General features: G+C 36.9%; 1 protein-coding gene across 1 annotated transcript in view; it reads left to right on the forward strand.

The window, feature by feature from the left end:
- The window catches only part of pik3r3b (phosphoinositide-3-kinase, regulatory subunit 3b (gamma)), a 171,961-nt gene that overhangs the window by 88,962 nt on the left and 57,981 nt on the right, over positions 1–25,018 (forward strand). The window contains exons 6-7 of the mRNA XM_039647714.2: positions 4,701–4,902; positions 9,006–9,091. Of these exons, the coding sequence (XP_039503648.2) occupies positions 4,701–4,902; positions 9,006–9,091 (288 nt within the window). The remainder of the gene's footprint in view (positions 1–4,700; positions 4,903–9,005; positions 9,092–25,018) is intronic.

Below are 25,018 nucleotides of genomic sequence, written 5' to 3' on the forward strand. Positions count from 1 at the left end.
GAGTGGAAAGTCGAATTGCAGTTTAATTAGTTCCATTTAGATTATGCAATAGTAACATGTTTGATTGATTGTTTTATACACCTAGTAGTTACATTTTCCGTCTTCAGATATACTGGCGCTGTTATGTGAGTTACTTAAACAAATTGCAAAATCTCAAGTGAAATATTACATCATACTAACTAATTTTAAATATATATATATATATATATATATATATATATGTGTGTGTGTGTGTGTGTGTGTGTGTGTGTGTGTGTGTGTGTTTAGTGATGCAGTGAACAAAAATCAAGACAATGACTCACTATAATGTACTTGGGACATTAATACATTTTGTATCGGGTCAGTGTGTCTTCAAATCTTATAATGCTAAGTCTCTGTAGGATTTGCCATATGGCATATTCAGCATTTTTGTATTAACCATTCTAAAAAAATCAATGGGCTATTATGGCAAATAAGCTTTTCTGGAAAGTCCCTTTGTCATGGGGTGCTATTAACAATGCCAAATCCTACCTCCCTCTTTCCTGGATACAATCCATTTAATTGTGAAATCAGGCATGCTTTTGTTTGATATCCGTGATTTAATCAACAAACCAATTCAAGATCCATCCATTTTTTAAATACCATGTTATCCAAAGCTCCATGAGTTTCATGATGCATGACTTAAGGGTAGAAAAATACAATTCATTTCAAGCTTTAAATATAACATGAAACAGCAAAGTATTGCTTCCTAAAGCATGACAATTTTACTTAGTAGAAGAAAAGTGCAAAAGGTCCTTTTTCGGCTAGATCTGACACCATTTAGTGTTTTTAAGTACCGTTGAGTGTCTAAGTCTCATTTTAAGAACATTACTCAGTGGTATCTCTCATGCCTTCAGCACTGGTTCCAATCTGGCTGGCCAGTAGCCAGTGTGCCCTCTTCCAGGAATGTGATTGGCTGTCTGCAGGGCTCCCCTTCCCTCGGTTGTGTCGTGCTGAGTCCAGATGGACTCGGCCAAGTTCCCAGCCGTGGCCTACAGCCCATGACGCTGGCCTTTATTGAACAGGGGTCAGTCTCTATTGGTAATCTCCAGGAGGCAGCACGGTGTGGGACCGTCCGGCTCCAGATTGGGGGGCATGGGTGTCTGTGTCTGTGCATGTATTACTGAGTGCATGCATATAACTTGCCGATAGAAGCCCTCTTGTATCAATGGTCAGTGAGTCCCAGGCCCAGGCCAAGGTCAAAGTAATGACCCGTTTTCTGATCGGCAGATTGTCAGACATTCATCACTCGACCCCCTGCCACCTGCCACCCACTGCTCATAACCTTTGGCCTCTCTGCACTTATCTTCTATAAGCACTATGGCAGAAGCGCCTTAACCAGCCAACACCTTAATGGCTTTGTTCATGGTCATAATTCATGCAGGAAATACATTTGGCAGGGTACTCAGTCTGTGTGAAAGCAGCTTTTAGGCAGTAATCATTGAATGTGTTGTGATTTACTGAATGTTTTGCAGGACTGGCCTATCTGCAAGCTGACACCCTTGACATAGAATGATGACTGTTACTATTACTTCAAAAATGAAAGGGAAATGAGAAAATAATGTGTACATCTTAAGGATAAATAAAGCTGACTGACTATACAATAATATGATTTATAGTCAATGTATGTGTTGATTTTTACTAGTTGTGATTTGTTGTATGACACTTTTTTGTTGTCAATGAGCACAAAAACAAAAATATAAAAAACATTTGTTTTATGTATTTAAACATATACATTTGTATTTATTTAAATGTAATATAAAATAAAATCATAAAATATGTACTTGTTTTTGGCTTAGAATTATAGTTGACAATGCTTTTTTCTTTTATTTATTTAAACATTATAACATAATATATTTATCATTAAATCTATTACATATACATCATATATACTTTGGTGGCTTATAATCATAGGTAAAACTTTACAATAAGGTTTCATAAGTTAACATTAGTTAATTATTTTAGTTAACATGAAATAAGAATTAAAGGATTAGTTCACTTTAAAAAAAAAAACTTTGCTGATAATGTAATCCAACATGTCCATGTCTTTCTTTCTTCAGTCGTAAAGAAATTAAGGTTTTTGATGAAAACATTACAGGATTTTTCTCCATATAATGGACTTCAATGGACCCCAACAGTTTCAACTCTACTGTTCGAGCTCGTTCATCAAAATGAACAAATCTTTTTTCAAGTCATTTCGTTCATTCAATGAACAAAATGAACGAAACGACTGAGATGGTCCTCACTGCTGGACATGAAATCCACAGGGAGGAGTCGGCTCCAGATCCAACTCCTCCCACCTTATATATACCTAAACCTAGCCCTGATCCCTAAACCTACTCCGTCCCCTGGATCTTGTGTACTGCAATGAGGTGCTACTGAAATGACTCGAAAAAAAGATTTGTTCATTTTGATGAACGAGTTCGAACAGGAGAGTCACAAACGCGCATCACAGAACAGAGCAAGGCGAGCATTTGTGCATATAAAACTTAAACTTTTTTATTTATTTTGAAATGACTGATCATTTCGCTAGATACCCTTATTCATCGTCTGGTGTCGTTTAAAGCCATTTAAAGCTGCACTGAAACTGTCATTTGGACCTTGAAACGGTTAGGGACCATTGAAGTCCATTATATGGAGAAAAATCCTGTGATGTTTTCATCAAAAACCTTCATTTGTTTTTGACTGAAGAAAGAAAGATATGGACATCTTGGATGACATGGGGGTGTGTAAATTATCAGCATAGTTTTTTTTTTTTTTTAAAGTGAACTAATCCTTTAGCAATACATGATTAAAATCAAATGTTATATTTGTTTGGTGACAAATGCTGTATTGTTAGTTCATGTCATTCATAATAGAATACGTGGCTTAGAATCAACATATCACGTATTGCATCTCTATAAATTCAATTCCTTCATGTTTGGAGTATTTGAACATTGCATGTAAGCAGGTAGTAAAGAAAATTTTGTTTAAAAGAGATGTAGTGTACCTTTTCTCTCAGTCATGGTGGCAGTTATTTGTCAAATGATTGTGACAAGAGTTATTGCCAGGCATGTATTATGAATAGCCGAGGTATCATCATTTTATTCTTAGTGAATTCCCCCTTATTTCTTTCTAGACTGGCTTATGTTTTTGTATTGATATCCAGATACCTGTTCCTTTGGCTGATGAAGACAAATATTCATTGAGTGTGAGGGACTTGGGGATGAAATGTTCATATCTTTGGTGTGCCACCAGGGTCCACTTTAGCTTAAATAAGCCTGAATCACAGATGCTAGCCTCTTTGCTGTGGGAAACCCCATCTCAAAGGAGCTCATCAATATGTTGGAAGCTGTCGAAACAACTGCATTGTCCTTGTGGGCGCTCATAGACAATATACTCGAGGGCAATGTTTGGCTAGCACTTTAACTCCTGCTTAGCTGACTTTTCAGTCCCAGGACATGGGTTTTGTGTTTTTATGTGCCCTATAATGTCCTTTGGTGCTGTTTGAGTTCCACCTATATTATTAGAAACACAGGATGATTAGCCTGTTTCTCCCTGCTGGTAGATTTTGTTACTGCATCATCTCATGCAGTGACGACTGTTCAAACGGATTAGTGCATTTCAATCTCAAATATTTTATGTTATTGTAAATAATTTACCAGAATTCGTTCTGTTCTCTGTCTGCTGCCTTTCCCATCACAGATCAAGATTTTCAGTAAGGGCTTTGGTTTGTTTTGGTGCTATCAGATCATAACCATTTGAATACCTCTATAAAAGTGGTCAACCAGGGGACCGGGGTCCGCTAGGGGGGCTCAGCAATCTTCCAAGGAGGCCCCAGGATTACTTAAAAGTATTTGAATTATTAAATTATTATTATTATTACATTGGCATAATCTAATTCTAATCACATCAGCACTTGAAATCCCTCCCTTTTCTTGAAGAAATTATTTATTGAAAGGGAATCTTCAAATGGAATCAGAAAAAGAAACATTAATATAGCCTTACTCCCAAAATATTTGAGATTCAAATGCACTGATACCTTTGAATAGCTTTTGATGGACTGGTGAAGGATTTTATGACATGGTGTGACAGTGCCTTTTTGCAAGGAAACGTAAAAAAAAAAAAAAAAGTTTGGCTCCTCAACCAACTAGAGTGAAAGGTCAAATGGTGGAATGGGCTGGGAGTTATATGTATCTTGGACTTTTCATTGAAAAAAGTTGTGTTTCAATACTTATAGTGAAGCAGTATGAAAGAAAGGCCAGGTTACACTGTCTTCGGAGGCTCTCTACTTAATCTACTTAATATCAGTATGACTCTTATGACCATGTGCAATAAATCTTATATTGAATCTGTACTTGGCTTTTCTACATACTGTTGGTATGGTGATGTAAATGTTAATCATCCAAACTTATCGAGTGTCCATGTCAACCAAGATAGTAAGATGTTCCAATGCTTCCTTTTCTATTCGTTATAGTATGCCTAAATTTAAAAGCAAACAGTATAGGCATTATTTTGTTTCAACTGTTGTAAGTCTTTTAAACTTGTAAGATGCCAGAATGTTGTGTATGCTGTTTGTTTTGTTTGTGTTTTTTGAATGATATGGTAAAAAAAAAATGCACTAAAAATTGCCCTTTAGGCTTATAATATACTTTGAAGTACTGAAAATAACTTATCAATATTCATCTTGTCAATTCTTTCAGAGACCCAAAGCATAGAGGAGTGTGGACAGCAGCTGAAAAGAATCCTTGACTCCCCCAGTGTGCCTCAGGCTAACCACCAGCTCCTGGTTCATCTGACCCGACACCTAAGCAAGGTGGCTGAAAGTCGGGGAGCAGCTCAGGCAAGCCCCAGGCTTCTGGCTCTGGCCTACAGCGAGGTCATCTTCAAAAACAACCACTTCAGGTACTGTCAATAACTTGTAGTAAACTGAAATCTACAAGTCTTTAAGCTACACTATCGCTTGAATGTTTTGAGTCGGTATATGTTTTAAATGTTTTTGAACGAAGTCTGTAATTCCAAGACAGTATTTATTTCATCAAAATACAGTAAACAGTAATATTGTGAAATATTATTACAATTTACAATTGTTTTCTATTTTAATTTAAGTTTCTATTTAAAAATGTTATATATTCCTATGATGGCAAACCTGATTTCAGTTCTGTTACTTCAATTTTCCATATCACAATACTTATTATTATCATCAATGTCAAAAACTGTTTTGCTGCTGCTTTTTTGACATGCATTTAAATGAGGATCCCATGATGAATAGAATGCTCAAGTAACAACATTTATATGAAATATTTTTGTAACATGTATTTCTGTCAGTTTAAAAAAAAAAAAAAATTTGGATTTAGTTGAATAAAAAATCGATTGAATGGTAGTATATATCCAGAATAAGGGGCTTTATTTGTTTGAGTGTTATGTGTAAACGTATTCATAACAAATTATCGAACTTTAATTACTGACTTGGCTCTGAGATAAGTCATTACTTTTCTGGGCTAGCTGCATTACAATTGAAAAAGGTTTGAGGCCGGAAAATAATGTATTATCATCTTCAATTTTGTGGTTGCTCTTGTGGCAAAAAAAAAACAGACACGGTACTATAAAAATGACCAAAGACATACATGCTCACATTTTACACGTGCATGTCCATACATGTTCTTTGTTTCAGCAGAAAGCCAAGTTGAACATATGTCAAAGCCTATCTTTATTCCCCTAGTTTAATTAAAGTGGAGCAGAAAGAGATGAGGGAGCTGTTATTTCTGATCTGTTCCTCAGCCCACTGTAAGGCAGCTCTTAATGGCTGCAGCTCCAGTACATCTCCTGAGAGGGACAGAACATTACATATAACAGATGGGAATGCTTATTAAAATGTGTTGCACTATGTTTCAATACCTTGTACTTGCCGTTTGAAGAGTACCAGGAGTGAATGTTGATAACTCATTATTTATGTAACCTGGCTGTTATTATGTACCAAACCTATCTAATCAGACTATAATAATACATGATGATATTTTTGACAATGGAACTGATGTTTGCCTATTTCCTCATGCTACAGGTTAAATTAAGCATTATTTGGATCCCTGTCATTCTTGACTATGGAAAAGAGGTTACCGAGGCCCCATAGAGACCCCTAAAAGTTACTGTGTAGAAACCATGGTAAAGCGAATATACAGTAGATGTTGGGTGTTCTGTACTAATCCTGCTTAATTAATTACTACATAAATAATCAGATTATGATTATGTTTGATGCAATTAAATAAGTATGAATAGTGACGATTGCAGCAATAATTTATGTGTATTCCGTTTACATCAAAATGTACTATTTACATATGTTTTCCTGTGTATTTTGTTTTAATGATGTCACATATTTTCACTCACTTTATGAGTACAGTTTGTTCAAAATATAAATTAGAGTTTGTTTTTCACACATATATGTAATTAATAATAATCTATAATTCTTCCAAAAAGTATGCCAATAGTAATTCTGTAATTATTATAATGACAATAATAATTATATCAGTATGGTTGTTGTCTATAATCATGGATCCTTAGGTAAAACCATATTGTATTTAATTATGGTAGAACTTTTATTTGGCAAGGACACATTCTTTTGATCAAAAGGGACAGTAAATACTGTTACAAAAGATTTCTATTTCAAATAAATGCTGTTCCTTTGAACTCTGTATTTATTAATGGATCCTGAGGGAAAGGATTTCCTCAAAATTATTTAGCAGCACAACTGTTTGTTTTAAATGTTTTAATTTTTCTTGAGTTCCAAATCGCGACTGAAGTAATAATGCTGAAAAATTCAGCTTCGCCATCACAGGAATATAAAAAGATTTTAAATTTATAAAAATAGAAAACTTAATTTGAATTGTAATAATACTACATAATGTTATAACATTTTGTTTTTACTGTATTTATGTTCAGATAAATTCAGCCTTGGTGAGCATGAGAAACTTCTTTTTTAGAAACATAAAAAAAGTCTTACTAACTCTAAACTTTTGAATGGAAGTGCATAGTACAGTGGTACCGAATAAATACCACTTTGATCTACTATGGCCTTTTCTTTTATGGACATTGTGATATCGGTATGGTACATGTCCAAATCCCATGATACTTTTTGGCTAGTATAACGTTAAATAGCTGGTGACATCACACCGTCTATGAAGTGTCCTCCTGAATGAAGGACTTTAGTCAGTGCACATAATAACGAGTAGTGTGCAAGTGAATAACTCAGTCAGCACATTGTAGTCCATTAAGTCGCCTCGCTCTTATTCGATTGTGAGCTGCTTTCTTGTTCCTCTGCCAATAGACTCCAGTGGGACTTTCCTTGCTGTTAGCGGCCTGTCAATTGTCTTATGGCTCTGGGGCAGGCAAAGGGAGAGGGGGAATGTGGAAGTGGAAGAAGGAGAGAGAATCCATTATGTCTCAAACAATCATTTTTGGTTTGTCATTAGCTTCACTCTCTACCTGAGGTCATTGAGGCATTACAAGACCTGGATTACATCTGAATACATAAGCAAATTAACATTCTCCTCTAAAAATCCAATCGAGTTCCCACCGTAAATAAAGTTCACCAGTTCGCCAAGTAGATCAGCTGCTGCATCTTATTACATGACCTATGTGTGTGAGCGATTATGACTGACTTGGTTCTGGATTTAAGTTTCACTTGTTTTTGATCTGACCTTTCCATGTTTCATGACTTAGTTGTATATCAGAGCATTTGTTTAGGTTTAACAACACTTTTAACCTTAACATGGCAATAGGGCTTTTCACACTGTGCTTAACCCCAGGTTATCGTCGTCCTAAATACCGATTTTTACCCTGGGTAAAGGAACGTTCCACACTTGTTATTTACATTTACGTTTATTCACTTAGCTGACGCTTTTATCCAAAGCCACTTATAATTGCTATATATGTCAGAGGTCACACGCCTCTGGAGCAACTAAGGGTTAAGTGTCTTGCTCAGGGACGCATTGGTGTCTCGCAGTGGATTCGAACCCAGGTCTCTCACACCAAAGGCATGTGTCTTATCCACTGGGCCATCGAAGCAGGTTAAAAGTTAACACTTTTTCAGTGTTAACCCCGCATTGCTGTGCCAAACTTGTACAGTGTGAAATGATGTGGTGTTCAGCCTGTTCTCATCCTTTAACGTCATATAGAACGCTATATGCAAAAACGGCGCTATACTACGCACATGGCACCCTTTATCGTTAATATAACACGCGAACCCAAGACGTTATAAATCCTTTAGCGTGAATATGACACACACACCCTACCCCACACCTAAACTTAGCCCTTACAGCGCGTGTTATATTAACGATAACGGGTGCCATGTGCGTAGTATAGCGCCGTTTTGTCATATAGCGTTCTATATGACGTTAAAGGATGAGAATGCGTTGTGGTGTTAGAATGTTAAACCTAGACGTTTAGCAACAGACAACCAACTGCGGGCTCATATTGCACCACCCATGGACACATACACATATTTATGGGTCTGGTGTGACACATTGTATATAAACAGTAAAGGAAAAATGTCAAATGCTGAAAGGAAACTTGACAATTTGAGTGAAGAAGAGACCATTTCACTCTTACCTTTGTAGACTGAAGTATCCATTCAGTTAACTTGAAAGTACAGTCGGCAATATAAGTTTGCAGCAATGTTAGAGCTTTTATGTAAACAGGTCACATGCTGCGTTCATCCAATCAATGACACTGACCCCGCAAATATGCAAATAAGAAAGTTAACCCAGGGTTTAGGAATGTACGATGTGAAATGTCAGCTAATGAATACCCAGGGATAAATTGTTAACCCCCGGGTACATATTATGAGCAGTGTGAAACATGAAGCAAGATAACCCAGGAATCAGTTTACCCGGGGTTTAGAATGACCCAGGGTTAAATATTTCAAGTGTGAAAAGCCCTAATATATACTTTCTTATTTACTTTCTCTCTCTCTCCCACTCTCTCTCTCTCTCTTTCTCGCTCTCTCGCTCCAGTGCGGATGTAAACCCAGAACACCATGTGAAGATTCTTGAGGCACTTATCACGGTTGGAGGCCTAGTGGAGATACAAGCTGCTCCAGGTAGGCCATTAGAGGTTCTCATTCCCTTTATCTTCTGGATTTTTGCTTTCTTGGATGACCTTTTATTTGTATACCTTGCATTTTAGTAACTCAACTTTGGAATTGTGTGATTGATTCTTATTTTTCTTGAATTATTTAAATTTAGATTTTGCTCAGAAAGAGTCATGCTTTTATGTCTTTGAGGATGGACATATCTGGAAGTAGTTGTGATGTAGTGTTGTCTGTGGATGTAGGGCAATAAATTGTGTGTGTGTGAAAGTGAGGTTGAGAAAAGTGATTAGTTGATGTGGGCTTAGTAAATGTTCATACTTGCACCCTTAGGCCCCATCCACACTACTGCGTTTTCGTTTAAAAACGGAGACCTTTTGCTACGTTTGCACCTCCCGTCCACACTAAAACGGGAAAAACGAAGACCTAAAACGGAGAAGTTTAGAAACGCTGCAGCTCCGTTTTGCGTTTTGAATCTCCGGTGGGCGTTTTAGTATGGACGGGACAAAACGGAGGTGTTTATAAACAATGACGCAGAGGCTCCCGCTCAGCTCTATGATTGGGTGTTATCAGTCATGACGTATCCTTCCCTGATTCGTCATTCACTGTTTACACCGGCACACGCATGCCCAGTGTTGGTGAAAGGTCACGTGATCCGCGTTTTCAGTCGTTTTAATGTGGACGGAGATCATTTCTAATACCCAGATAAAACGCTGGTGTGGACGGAGATCGTATTCGTTTTAATTCTCCGTTTTTAAACGAAAACGCAGTAGTGTGGACGGGGCCTTAGATTGCTGCTTCTTTACTCCACTCAGGCCTGACTAAAACTTTGTTGTTATGGATCTTCTGGCTCAACATGCCCTTTATGTTCCTTATGCTGTGAGGGTGGTTTCACTACAGTGAAACTATAGGCTGCAGAATCGCCAAATGACTAAAGAAACGTTACCAGTATGATGGTGTAAAACCAACCCGATCTCACGGGAATTCGTACGAATTTTACGAGGTGGCTAATTCGTAACAATTTGTACGACCTCACTCGTACGAATTAGTACGATTTAGCTAAATCGTACATATTTTACGAATTAGCCAATTCGTATGAATTCGTACGAATGACCTACCCCTGACCCCGCCCCTAAACATAACCGTCACGTGGGTTTAGACAAATCGTACAAATTTGTACGAGTGAGGTCATATGAATTAGTACGAATTAGCCACTTTTGAATCACTCGTACGAATTCGTACGAATTGGTCGTGAGATAGGGTAGTGTAAAACTGTACATTTCTTCCCTATTACCAACCACTGTGACTTATACCAACGACGGAAATAGGAGAGAGAGAGAAAATCCAGGGAGAAAAAGGGAGATGGAAGGCTGTGCTCAAGTACAGGAAGAGCAAAGCCCCCAAGAAGAAGAGACAATGAAAAGAGAGAAAAGCCCAGAGAAAAGAAGAGGCAGAGCAACAGATACAGTCTTCTTATATCCCTTGCTTGAACCCACAGTGAGACATTCAAACTGACCAATCAGCAGCAGACATCTTCCCCTCCGGCCCTGCCATACTACATGTGCCATACATACGTGTGATGAAAAACAGACCCCCGATGTACACATCTTGGCCTACGAGCCCTGATCATTTATCAGCACTTCTTGTGCCTTTAGGAATTCCAAATGGCCCTTCTGGTAAGGAAAAGGGGGTTGGAACAGGACAGCAAGTGTCATTGTTGATTTTCAACCTTACAGTACAATCCAAACATTGACTTTCAGTCATTGAACTTCCTGTAATAGGATTTAATGAATATAGACCTATTGGAAGTCTATAAATATTCTGGAGTAGACTATCCTGGGAGGTTAACATCAGCCTTTTATACAGTAATAAAGGAATAGAATAAATATGAATTAAACTATTTGGATGTTTTTTGGTTTGTTGGTCAGAATTCATTTTAAGAGGTAACTTTGCTCAACAAAATCTCTGACACAGAGGCTCAGTTTGGGATGAGGTATTACTTGGAGCTAATAAATGGACCACCCATGGACACATACACATATTTATGGGTCTGGTGTGACCTCTTGCTGTTGTGGAGACATAACTTTAGCTCTAAGGCAAAACGGGGGTAATGATATGGGTGGCAAGCCAAAGCTGAGTGTTACTTAGAGCTAATAGTCATGGTCAGACTTTTACCCCTAAACTATATTCAGTGATTTAATTTGATTGATTGTTATATACAATACCATTCAAAGTTTGGGGTCGGTAATGATTTTGAAAGACATGTCTTGTTTTCACCAAGGCTGTGTTTATTTACATATTTTATTCATTTACAAACATAAAAACTGTAACATAATGAAATATTATGGTTACACTTATTTTGATAGTCCACTTTGAACATTCTATAAACTATGTAACTTTTCAACTACATGTCAACTAACTCTTCTGTAGCAGACTGTCAGTAGACTGTTAGGTTATGGTTTGGTGTTGGGTGTATGTGGACTTGTTGTTGCCAAGTTACTTATAGTCAGTTGAATGTCTGTTGTCTAATAATTTTCTATTATAATATATTGAAAAAAAAATGTAGTCCTGGTAAAGCTGAATTATCAGCAGCCATTACTTTAGTCATGATCCTTCAGAAATCATTCTAACATGCTGAATAGATGCTCAAAAACATTTCTATTATTATCACTGTTGAAAACAGCTGTGCTGCTTAATATTTTTGTTGAAACCATGATATTTTTAAAAGAACAGCATTTATTTATTGATATTACAACATAATGGGTATTTGATGAATACAAATGGCCTATTACTTTCTTTTCTTATACCTTTTGAATGGTAGTATAATAACATTCTGTTTGAAATTGAAATATTAAAAACAATAAACATTTTTATTTCACATGCCCAGTACTACTAGCCCTCGAGCATCCTTTTAGATTTTTTGTGGATAAATAAACTCAGAATCTGCAGAGACTACAAAGCTCAGACTCTCCTTTCTAATGGTTTCATCATCTCTATGACTAAAGGCTACATTAACAGGGGTCAGAAGGCACAGAAGGCTAGATGGATGGCCTATGAGCAGAGTGAACCTCTTCACTGCTCAAAATTAGATTTTATGTAAAATGCAAAAGAGCAACCAGAGCAAAAATAAAAAGGTTAGAACACATCTATTCACATCATAACCCATCAACTTATGTATGACTTCTTTTTGGAGGCAGGCAGTAATGGACTTGGAGTGCTTTAGCAAACAACTGACTCCTCCTGTGCCTCCAGCTCTCCAGTTTGGCCTTAATGTGTTCCAGCTTGGTAAAGTTTGTTGGCAAAACATTGCGTTTAAAGAGCAATCTTTTGGGGGCCACGTCAGGCTCACTCTCTCTTGGATGGCTGCACTTGTCAAATGTTGATGGATTCACTGTGACTGTTAGCATGAGCTCTGGAGTGAAAGTGAGGGAGGAAAAGAAACGGAAAGTAGGCAAATTCAAGGAAGAGAGTATGACGAATACAGTTTAGGAAAGGTCACGTCCACACTCAAGTTTGTTTCTGTCATTGTCGGAGACTTCTGTTATTTTTTCTTATGGAGAAACAACAGAAGAAATGCAACTTTTTGAGTATTTTTAACGTGTACATAATGCATTTTATAATGCACAGTACTGTTCTTGCTCACCAAAGCTGCATTTATTTGATCGAACATACAGTAAAAACAGGAATATTGTAAAATGTTATTGCTGTATATGGCAAAACAAGCCAAGGATGAAATAAATAAACCAGTGATGAGGTTATTCACTTTAAAAGTTTAGTGTTTTATTTGTAATTTATTTAGGCAAAGTTGGACATAATTTTATTTTAGGCCATTTATTGGTTATAGACCATGACATAATAGTTATCAGCCAGACATGTAATATTGTTGCATTAATAAAATAAATGTGCATTTCATTTAATATTGAACAATGTATTCATTAAATTTATATCAGTGTGATTCAAAATTGAGGTAACACTTTAAGGTTAGTTTACGAATGCATTAACTAAGATTAACTAACATGCAGTGTTGGGGAAGCTACTCTGAAACTGTAGTTTGACAAGCTACAAGCTACAAGCTACTCGTACGTTAAAGTAGTTAAACTACAGTCAAGTTACCCTTTTGGAAAAGTAGCTAGCTACACTACAAGTTACTATCAAAAAATAGCTAGCTACGTTGAAACTACTTTTGCTTTTTGAACAACATATTATAAATATTATATTACATATTATTATTATAACATGCTATAAATTATATATTATAAATAACTGAATAAGTGTCTGATGAATGTTTTAATTAAAATATTTAGTGTTTAAAACAATGCAATACAATTATGATTTCATAGAGTATTGTTTTATTACACACAACACTCAAATATCGCAGACTGTTTGCCAAAAGTGCAAAATTGCAACAAATAGCCTACAACATTGCAAGAACTAAATATACATTCAACATAAATTGCATTTAGAACATTTTCTCAAAAATACCGATTGAACTTGGACAAATAAGGCCATGGGTAATTAACTTTAGTTGTTTCTCCATCATCCAAGTCTGCCGTCACCTCTGGCTCCATCATAATCATAATATGGGTGTGTCACTGTCAATCCACTTCTTTACGTCAGTGAACCGTTAGCCGCAAGACGCGTGATTAAACAACAGGTGGCGGTAATGGCAAAAAATGAGTTTGTAATCTAACAAGATGAAGAATATCCTTGCATCGGGCTGATTCGCGCAGGCTCGACAAACGCAATGTAGCTTTTGCTCGCGCTACACCGCTACTTGCTGCAAAAAGTAGTTAGCTACTGGAAAAGCTACACTGTTTAAAAAGCAACTGAGCCAAGCTACTGAAAAATGTAGTTAAGTTAGTAGTGTCGCTACTTGTAGTTAACTACTCCCCAACACTGCTAACATGAGTAATATATTTCTCACAATATTTATTCATCTTTGTTAACATTAGTTCAATGTTACTTCATGTCAGCTCAGGTCCATTAAAAATATTTTAAATACAATTACTATGTATTAGTAAATGTTGAAATTAACATGAACTAGGAAAAAATGCTTTGGAAGTATTTTTCATAGTTATTTCATGTTAACTAATTAATTAAATAATGTTAGGAAATTGTAAAGGCCTAAAGGGTCCCCATTGAGGATTATTACAACTTAGAGTTGTGTATACTAAACAGATCGACTGAGTTGCTTTTGTTTTTTACTCAACCACCTTCTTACCAGCTCTTTCATTTTTTTCTCATTTAGTAATGTGCTAAGTTTACACATTTAAATAAATATAAAAATAAATAAAATGTCTTTGTTTTGGCCGAGGGAGTGCTCATTGATGTTGTGCTGAAAAGTCCAATCTATATCTGTCTCTCTTTCTGACTATATGTTTCTCTGTCCCTCCTATGGCTTTCGTTTCCCATCACTCAAAGCTGTTCTCGGTCATGCCCTCAAGCACTGACTTTAACCTCCATATATACACGAGCACACATGCACACGTTCTCTCTTGAGGTCATGTTGCAGCCTCATGGAATTCCCCACTGGCTGACCCGGTGTCCCAGATGACCCTGTGAAAATGACCAGTGCTTTCTTCCGCAGCCTCTCAGCTGCACACAATCACATGCTTCAATGTACCATGTAATAATCTTTGAGCTGCTCACTCTGTGGCCTTTGTTCCGCAGCCCTTTTTTTTTCCTTGCTCTTTCTTCATCCATCTAGGGTCATTTGCAAGCACAAGCTCAAATTTGGCATTCTGCTTGGTCATACAAGCCTCAAGCCTGGTCATTATGGGCAGTCATAGAGCTGAAGTCTTAAGAGTAGGCAGTTAACATAGGAATAGATGAGATATTTTATAATGGATTACTTATAAAATAACTCTATATTTCATGTGGTATTAGCGTCAAGTCCTCATACACCGTGGACTGATTCTTTAAGCTTTGATGCTTAAAGGGATAGTTCACTTTGAAATTATTTTTTTATATGTTTTAGCTTACCTCAAGGCCATCCAAGATGTAGGTGTCTTTGTTTCCACAGTATTTTCAATTTTGACATTTTGACATCAGTTATACACTGGAGGCTAAGGTGGTCCACCAAAAAGCATGCTGAGCGAAGTCAAAATTAAACATGATTTAATGACTCGTAAATGTAAGTACACATTGATGACCTAAGACACGAAACGAGCTGTTTGTGTGAGAAAACGAACAGTATTTATATCGTTTTTACCTCTTGTAATCATAGCCATGACAAAATGATCTGACGGCACAGGCGCTTCGGTCTGCGCATGCGCCGGAACTGATCGCTTGCGCGCCTACGTCACTCTTTGTTTATACAGAGATTTCGGAAGTTTTACCTTTCACTAAACATATTTATATATACGGGAAACCGCAATGGAAGACGATTTCGATAATACGTTTAGTAAAAGGTAAAACTTCTGAAATCTGACGTCACACGCAAGCAATCACTTCCGGCGTAACATTGAATTGATTCAGTTTGGTTCAGTTGGACATTGAACAACTGATTCAGATCACTTGGACGTCACTGTGATTACACAAGGTAAAAACGATATAAATACTGTTCGTTTTTGCACAAAAAACGCTCGTTTCGTGTCTTAGGCCATAAATGTGTACTTACATTTACGAGTCATTAAATCATGTTTAATTTTGACTTCTCTGTGCATGCTTTTTGGTGGACCCCCTTAGCCTCCAGTGTATGACTGATAGACAACAACGGTTTGACTGAAAAATGTCAAAATTGAAAATACTGTGGAAACAAAGACACCTACATCTTGGATGCCCTTGAGGTAAGCTAAAACATCCAATGCAATACCGAGAATATAAATTGAATTTTATACTCCATGGTTATACTAAAGAAACGTTAGTCACAAAAACAGATAAAACAGACACCCCTCGTTGTGTTTATGCTTCTTTTTAACATTATATTTTATAAACATAACTATATATAAAAATACATCTAAACATATGAAAGTTTCGTTTCAAAGATGGGAGGACAGTAAATATTAAAGACTCTGCAGTAATCCCATTTTCCCTGGTTTTCCTCCGCTTTAATCTCCCCAACCGGAAACTGACGAGCATCCTTGCGTCAAATGCGTAACTTGTGCGTGCATATAGCCCATAGTAGCCTAGACTTGTTGTTTAACTACTGCGCTCTGTTACCGGTAGGCGTGGCCTCCTAGGTCAGCAAAGCAAGTGCATTCTGGGAGTTGTTGTTTTTCATCCACATAAGCCAAAAATACATTTTCTGGCTTTTCTCAGTCTAGAAAGCTCCAAATTCAAAAATAATTTCACATTTCTTCTACATAAATGACCCATTTTAAATACACATTCATCTTTCCAGAGGTGAAGTAATCCTTTAAGATGCCCTCTCTACCCCCCTTTCTCTCTCTCTCATTCCCTGGCTTTCTCTCTCTCTCTCTCTCTCTCTCTCTCTCTCTCTCTCTCTCTCTCTCTCTCTCTCTCTCTCTCTCTCTCTCTGATTACACCATTTCTTCATTAAAGAGATAGCAATCTCATTAAGGTTGCCTCAGTTGCACTCTAAAACACATTAATCTTCCTTAAAGGATCCCCTGCCTTCCCTTAGCACAGGGCAAATCAAGCACTGATTAATATGACGTGGCCAATCTTAAGCTGTTTAGCTAGTTTCCCTGCTGTTGATAAGGTGATCCGGAGAAAAAATTAGTCACAGCTGATGTGTGACGTTGTACTAGATTCTTTGCACATTTGCACTGTAAAAAACAGAAAAATTGCTTTATTTATTAATTGTTTTTTTCCCCCTGAATATCCCCAGGGAAGGTTGTATCAGATAGCTAACATCTGAGGATAAATTGCTCCCTAAAGTTTTGCAAAGTAAGCCCCCATAGACACACGCACAATCACACATTGTGAATCATTTCCTCTGGCGATATGCCACCTAATCTTACTCAAATATTTGATATGAAATGGCCAGTGTGGAAAGAACAGGCATGAAGCCAGGAGACTCATTACTGTCCATCTAATATTTTACACACATTAGGAATGATGGAATAACTTCTACACAAAGATAAAAATCCTGACACTGTCATGTTCTACACTAACTAACCATCCAACACAGACAAAAGAGACATTTTTACATTTTTAAAGTGCTATACTGCAAAAATTATGTATCTAGTTTGCTATACTGCAAAAGAGAAATATGTATCTAGTACATCTGCATGAATGCCTCATTTGAACGGGGAAAATGCACTTACTGCTAGTTCAAAATAGCCTAAATTTCCATTTAAATGTTTATTTTACACACATTTTTTTGGATGAGAACACTTTTTGGCACTGCACTACACAGGGTGCAGTTGTTCACCATCACTTTATGAGAACCCTAGAACATACTTCCTGGTACAACACTGCCAAGGGCACAAATACTTTACTGTTTATGTTTGTCTTGTTATCGGTAGCTGTGAATTAGCCGTTCTTATTTCCCCCTAGGTCGGTTTCATGTGTTTTTCTCCACCACCAAGTCTTTTTTTTTTTTTAAATGAGCAGATGATTTTAATAACAATAACTTTGTTTTCATGCAAAACAAATCATTTTACAGTGGCCTGATAGTTCTTTCTGTTATTCTGAGGCAGTGATTCTCCTTATGTATCTTGCTTACACACACATGAACTTTTCTCTGCCCGCTTAGCTCCTCTCATAAATGTGGTTGTGAATGAGAGGTTTTCCATAAAAAAGTTTCTCTAAAAAATGCAATATGTGTGTTAGGTATACACATTGTTAGGAATGGATAAAACCAGTGAGTCTGCTGATTAAAGAACTGACTGTGTAAACGGTGACTGACCCCAGGTCAGTATTAGTGTTAGGGCAACGTCAGGGTTTGTCTCTTTTAGAAATGCAAAGCTCATTACCATGCAGACTGCTTAGCATGTACGTACTTGATTCGATTGAGTATGGTTACGTTGAAATGTTGTGTGCGCACTTAATGAACTAAGAATTTACATTGCTTCCGCAGTCGTCAGCTTACTGCTTACTTCATTGCCTCTCATCCAATTATGTGTTTGCTCAGCCATGACATCATATGCTGTACGCACGTGGGTTTATTCGGTCAGAATTACAGAAAGAAACGATTTCCTAACATTCTGGTTGCGAACAACTGCGCATACCGACTTAGAAAAGGCCCAGTGGACAGTAGTGCATGAAAAGAGTAAGCGTGTGTTTGTGCATTTGCGAATGTGAGTAAGTGCATGTCACTGAAGAATTTATGCCACCATAAAAAGCATATAAATCCTAACACACAGCTATTCGACCTTGACTTTTTCTCTCCCCTCATCTCCCCCTCCTCTTTTTTTTTTATTTTCTCTGTGTCTTGCTGTCTCTTGAGGGGCAGAGTTGGAGAGACAATCCGGACCAATTAATATAACAAATTACTCACACACATGCATAAATGTCATATGCAGATACACTGGCACTTTGCCAACAAAGGGAATTGGCTGAAAATAAATGAGAAAAAACATCCTGGTTTCAACTTGGCAAAGAGAATTCTCTGTGCCTGAGGAAATTATGATTTTGGGGATGCAAGGGACATAGTGATTATTGTCCCCAATCAAATGTCTTTTGTGTTGAGACTATGATTATATATATATATATATATATATATATATATATATATATATATATATACGTGTAGTGTATTCCACTATAATGGACATACTAGGCACTTTTTGTATAGTCTGAGAAATTCACTGGGCCCTATTTTGCACCCGGCGCAAATGACTTTGTACACTGACACATGTATCATAAACTAGGAAATAAACTTGCACTCCCTGGGCGGGTCGGCGCAAAAAGGAGGCGTGTTTTTTGGCGCAAAAATTCGCTAGTGCTATTTTGCAGTTCAAGAAAACAATTGCGCCACTGACCAGAAAAAAAAAAAACCTAGTCTAAAGTCAGTGGCGCATTGTTCATAATGCTATTTTAAGGGCGCATGCTTGGCCATAATGTAGCAGGGCATACACTTTGATTCTCTCATCAACACAGATGCATCAGTTTTTTTTTTATATTTGGAAATAGTACATTATAACAAGGAAAAAATATTAACATGAGGGAAATTATTGTGGTGTCCATGAAGATGTAAAAAAAATCTTTTTTTTTTTCCCCCACCCACGTTTGTTTAACCGACGCTGATTTGGGTGGGTTTCTCCCATACCCATACAACGTCACTTCTCTGTCTTTCACTGCCCTGACAAGAACGTTGTTCTCCTTGGCTGTGAACCGCTCCTGGTGCGTGCCTCGTAAAATCGCCATAATAATAACAATCTGCCATGCAACATGCCAGCCCGTTTTCATCCTTTAACGTCATATAGAACGCTATATGCAAAAACGGCGCTATACTACGCACATGGCACCCTTTATCGTTAATATAACACACAAACCCAAGACGTCATAAATCCTTTAGCGTGAATATGACACGCAGACCCTACCCCAAACCTAAACTTAGCCCTCACAGCGCGTGTTATATTAACGATAACGAGTGCCATGTGCGTAGTATAGCGCCGTTTTTGCATATAGCGTTCTATATGACGTTAAAGGATGAGAATGTGTTGAACATGCGCACCTGCTGTTAAAGGGTATATTGGATGATGCTCTCATTGGTTTATTTCATGTTATGCCCAAACCACACCTTTGAATAATAAAGCTATTTTATACCAACCCCTTTTAAACTTGCGTCGGGCGCAAGAGTCATTTATCCCGCCAGTAAAATAGCAACAGCGCCCAAGACCCGCCCACAAAGTTACTTGAGTTTTGCGCTTGATACTTGCATTTCATATCGTTAAAATAGGGCCTACTATCTTATAGTGCTATATTTTACCATTTTTATCACTTACATGCATTTAATATCTTGTAAACTAACTTAAACATTTGACATTTTGTTGTGAAATTATTTTTTAATAACTTTTTTAACTGGTCTGCTAGGTAAATTGATCTGACTGACCAACATACATTAGGTTTTTGGTTGATAATTACAAAACAATCTGTAATGTTTTGCATTAAATGCCATCAGTCCTCCATTTCTGTAAAGGTTTAATAACTATTTATAATTTTATAATTATATACATAATTATAATTATATACATATATATAACTATTTATATTATTATAATTTATAATATATTATAATATATTTGTATTGGGAGATTTAAAATAAAATGGCTTTGCAAATAAAATCGTCAGAATATAAGCTAATACCATGGTACTTTATTGTAATTGTATCCATGCATGTGTTATTAGATTTAATAAATAAAATAAAATAAAAATACTCCAAGCCTTTCGGTCAGTCATAAATGAGGGTGTATGCTCCATTCCAAATTTCCAAGCCATCTGCGGCTTTCAGGGTGTTTCCAGTCAGTTTCATCAGCATGTGTCAACTCTAATGCTTATATTTGTTGCATCTGTTGGTTTTGCCTCGCTTCCAGTTTTAGCTCTGCCTTTTGAAGTATAAGGCCTTGTATAACTCTTTTCCACTGGGAATGTGTGGATGATCGAGAAAATGGGAGAAAGAGAAAGAGAGAGAGAGACTTCAGAGATAAGTGCAAAGGTGTCAAGCTCAAATTGAGTATAGATTCGGTTTGAATTTCCCGTACTCACTGGGGGAAAACATAAAATACATACTCTTTTATGTTTCAACAAGTTAACTTTGTTGCATTATATTTTAATAACTGCTGGGAAAATTTGGAATTCCTTTAAACACAAAGCAAAAGTTAGATTTTAGCATAATTCCGTTTTAGTTAGCAATAATAAGCCTGGCCTGTAGTAGCTTACATAGAATAACACTGAAGCCTGAAATATAAATGACAGGAAGTTGCCTTAAAACCCATGAGCCTTAGGTTTGACATCATCACGTGAGCGTGTCAGAAACTGGCATGTGAAGAGATGAAGGGTGAGATGGGAGCAAGCTGTCAAAAGATGTTTGCCGTGACATACATGTGTTACCTGAGAGGCAGGGGGGCAAGAGAGGGAAGAGATAAAAGACAAACTAGCAAGATTGGCACGCAAACTTCAGATCAGCATCGCGTAATGAGAAGCGGAGACTTTGTCCACTGTGACTGAGGCCCTAATGTGGCGTGATTTATGAGGCTCAGCCTCGGGCTGGGGTTTTATGGCTTTTATGTGGTTGAGCAGTGTGTGCAGCGCAGTTTATCAGGTCATCTGCACTGTCGCCGATATCATCTCACTCTAGCCCGCAGAGAATAATGGCGTGACATTATGGGCCTTTAGCAATCCCTTAGAGCAGGGGGTCAAGGTTAGCCCGTGTGAAGATGTGAAATGAGCCCTGATATTGTCCTGAGCTGAGATGTGTAGAAACAGCTCTAATTTCTGTTCACATTTCAATAAAATAGCTTCCTCACCTTTTCTCTCAAGGGGGTAAAGGTTTATAGGCAGCCGAGGGATCGTATTGGTCAGGGTGGCAAGATGGAAGCAGGCACACAATGACATATCAGCCTCACACACGCATGCATGCACACATAGAGCCCCTGAGACCTCGCTCACACAACCTCATAAACACCCATACACAAACACATATACGCGTGCATATATCCTCAAGTGTGGTCTGTATATATTTCCCTGACCCCTAGTGAAGGAGCATGGATAATGAAATTTGCTCTCAAAGGAGTAGTAATACTGGTTTTTATGCTGGTTGAGTATTTGGTATTGATTACTTTTTTCTTTTTATAAATTGTTGATATCATATTTTGGTTATACCTTAGGGAAATAAGTATATTAAATGTCGATCAGTCAAAAAAAAGTTAAAACACCAAAAAGAACCAGTTGCACTTCCATAGTTTTTTAGACATGATTCCATGGTTGTAGTAAAACTACTCACCTTTCATATGCTCAAATGTTAAAAAAAAAAAAAAACTTATTTAAGATGAATGTATTTTCTTTGCTTACTTTATTTTGATTTTGTTTGTTTTTTTAGTTAGTTAAAAAAACAAAAATGTGTAAATTTGTATAGACTAGAGGATAAATAAAACCTAACATGTAGAAAATGATGGGTATACATTCAGGGGAATTTATATGCACATCTCATCCTGGTTATGGAGCGAGGCCATGAGGTCATATCTGGCAGACTGGCATACAGCCCTTAGCTTAGACCAGCTGTCTGTTTCATACCTGCTGTCCTCAGACACACACACACACACACCAATAGCATGGATATGACCAAATGACCATTACTCTGCTCAGAGGTTTTCACCTCAGTGCCAAAGGTCAAAAAGATTTGACCCATGAGTTTCATGCACAGCCACTTAGTATCTATTTCTGACAACCTATAAAGCCTACCGGTATTTTCTCTCACCAGGGGTTTCTCTCTCTTTTATTCTATTGCTTTCCCACTCTTTTTTTTATCCTACTTGCAATGACAATCCAGCTGGGTTGAAATCAGTTGAAAGTTGGATTGTAAAATGTCTGAAAATGTTGCTTAAGATGAACATTTTGTGTGGGATCATTTTAAACCTATAACAAACTTTTTATGAAATACATTTCTTAAAGGGATACTCCACTTTTTTTTGGAAATAGGCTCATTTTACCACTCCCCCAGAGTTAAACAGTCGAGTTTTACCGTTTTCAAATCCATTCAGCCGATTTTCTGATATTTAGAAGAATATTAGTAAAAATTATGAGATTATGAGACCAGAAACTTTCTGGTTACTGATATTCTTCTAAATATCAGGAAATCGCCTGAATGGATTCGAAAACGGTAAAACTCAACTGTTTAACTCTAGGAGAGTTGTAAAATGAGCCTTTTTCCCAAAAAAGTGGAGTATCCCTTTAAAGTGTTTGAGCTGTAGTTTTTATTTATTTATTTTATAGCCTCACCTTGATTTTCTATTTCTCCGAATAATTCAAAGACATGCTAAAAAAAACATGCATTTAATGTGCGGTTTACTTGGGCCACTGTAGTACTGTTAATATGCAACACAGTAGTGCTTTTATATTCAAACACATTTCACACAGAAGTTGTGTTTCCCAGCTTCCTCATCTGTGGAAGTATTGAAAGCATCGCATCTGTTCTGCTGATGTGTGATTATGTAAGAACTGTAAGATCTTCTCATCTGATGTGGACTAAGCACAAAGGCCTTGGGAGGCAGTGTGCTGATATAGCATCACAGAGGCAGTTGAGCTCAAAATAAAAACGTCTCCCTGTGGGGTCTGAATGTGCAACATGATACTCTTTATTGAATGGCTTATTGCTGATGTAACAGAGACACTTTATCCCCAGCAGGCTTCACTTCACGAGGAGCCTAGAAGAATGTCCTGTCCATTATTTTGTTGTACAGTGCGTAGCACACCCAGCCATAATATCAATTATGTACTGCTCTGTTTATTGTATAAGCCTGTTGAGGACAGGGTGGATTAGGCCAGTGGCCTAAATAAACTGGCCTAAATTGTTTATTGATTATTGTTTGTTCATTGGTTTATTTAACCAGGGACAATATACATCAATAATACAAGGACCAGATTTAGCCGGATTGGCTAATTTTCATCCCTTCTCCCCTTAAATTTTCACAATATAAAAGTTTCATTAGCCATTAACTGTACCTGCAAAATTTCACACTTATCATTATATTACATTTACAAAAGCAATAAATGTGCTGTTAAACAATTTAATATGAAGTTAAATCTTACTGTAATTAATTTACATTTAAACTTAGTTTATTCAATCACTGTAATATAGCCTTCAAATATATTAAATGTTTTTTTGTTTTCTCATACGTCATAATCAAAAACAAAGATACAAATATTTGTTTCTCTTCTTTCTTGTGATGATTTTTTAATTAAAAGAAGCTGCCTGTTGCCTGTATGTACTTTATATATGAAATATATAATGTGTGCGTGTGTGTGTGTGTGTGTGTGTGTGTGTGTGTGTGTGTGTGTATAGTACTGTATATGAGAGAGTTTAACTTACTGCCAGGATTTTACTGTAAATTTGTTACAGTTAAATTGCTATATATATATATATATATATATATATATATATACACACACACACACACACACATTTTTTTCCAGTTTATTGATTCAAATTATGCTTATCTCAGTATTTCAACATTCACATGCACGTGAATATAGATTTGGAGGTTTCATTAAATGGCTGTTTCTCTGGACATCATTGTAATGCAAATCCAAATGCAGTTAGAGTTGGAAAAGGCTACAGATGTAGGAGCTCAAGGCTCTCTTATTGAATTAGCAAGGCAGCGCTGGAGCTCCATGGTGCATGGTCTTAGGCCTGCTCTAGGGTCTTAATCGGACTGGCTGTTACAGGGGAATTCTGCATGGCTGGCTAAAGGGATTCTCCTTGTGCTAATGAGTTTGGATTTTATTTCTAAGAAATTGAAAGAGGCTCCTTCTGAATCCAATCAGGGCTTCTGTCTGGCTTCCATAGCAGGTGGACAGGGTTTGTGCTAGGCATGGGTTTAAATCTGATAGGTTTTTGAAGGTGAGTGGCGTGTTGAAATGTATATTTAAATGCCATTTTCCGTCTTTTCATGAATTTTTGGTTCTTTTCATCTAAATTTCATGAATCTTTAGTTCGTTAGAGTTAGTTGATAGTTATTAGAAGAAGGTCCAGAACCGTATATCATGATGAAGTATAGGTTCATAATTAAAATGCTGGGACATTGTCTAATGACTATTATGTCTTTAGGCCAGACTAACATATTAGAGTGGCTGTAGTATTGCCAGCAAGTACAGATGTTGCACCAGCACCTGATATTCTTGTTTTACTGCACAAATTTGGGCAATTAACAATAATATTGTATATTCATAATTATGACAAATCATAATTTATCTGTTCCAGGCATCCAATCGTTAGAATCTTATTTTTATCATTTGCATAGATATTATTTTATTTTATTTTCATTTTTTTTATTGTTTTTTATTTCATTTTTTTTTTTACTATTTTATTTT

Source organism: Pimephales promelas, chromosome 8, assembly GCF_988280905.1.
Source record: "Pimephales promelas chromosome 8, fPimPro1.hap1.1, whole genome shotgun sequence".
In the NCBI taxonomy this organism is placed as follows: domain Eukaryota; kingdom Metazoa; phylum Chordata; class Actinopteri; order Cypriniformes; family Leuciscidae; genus Pimephales; species Pimephales promelas.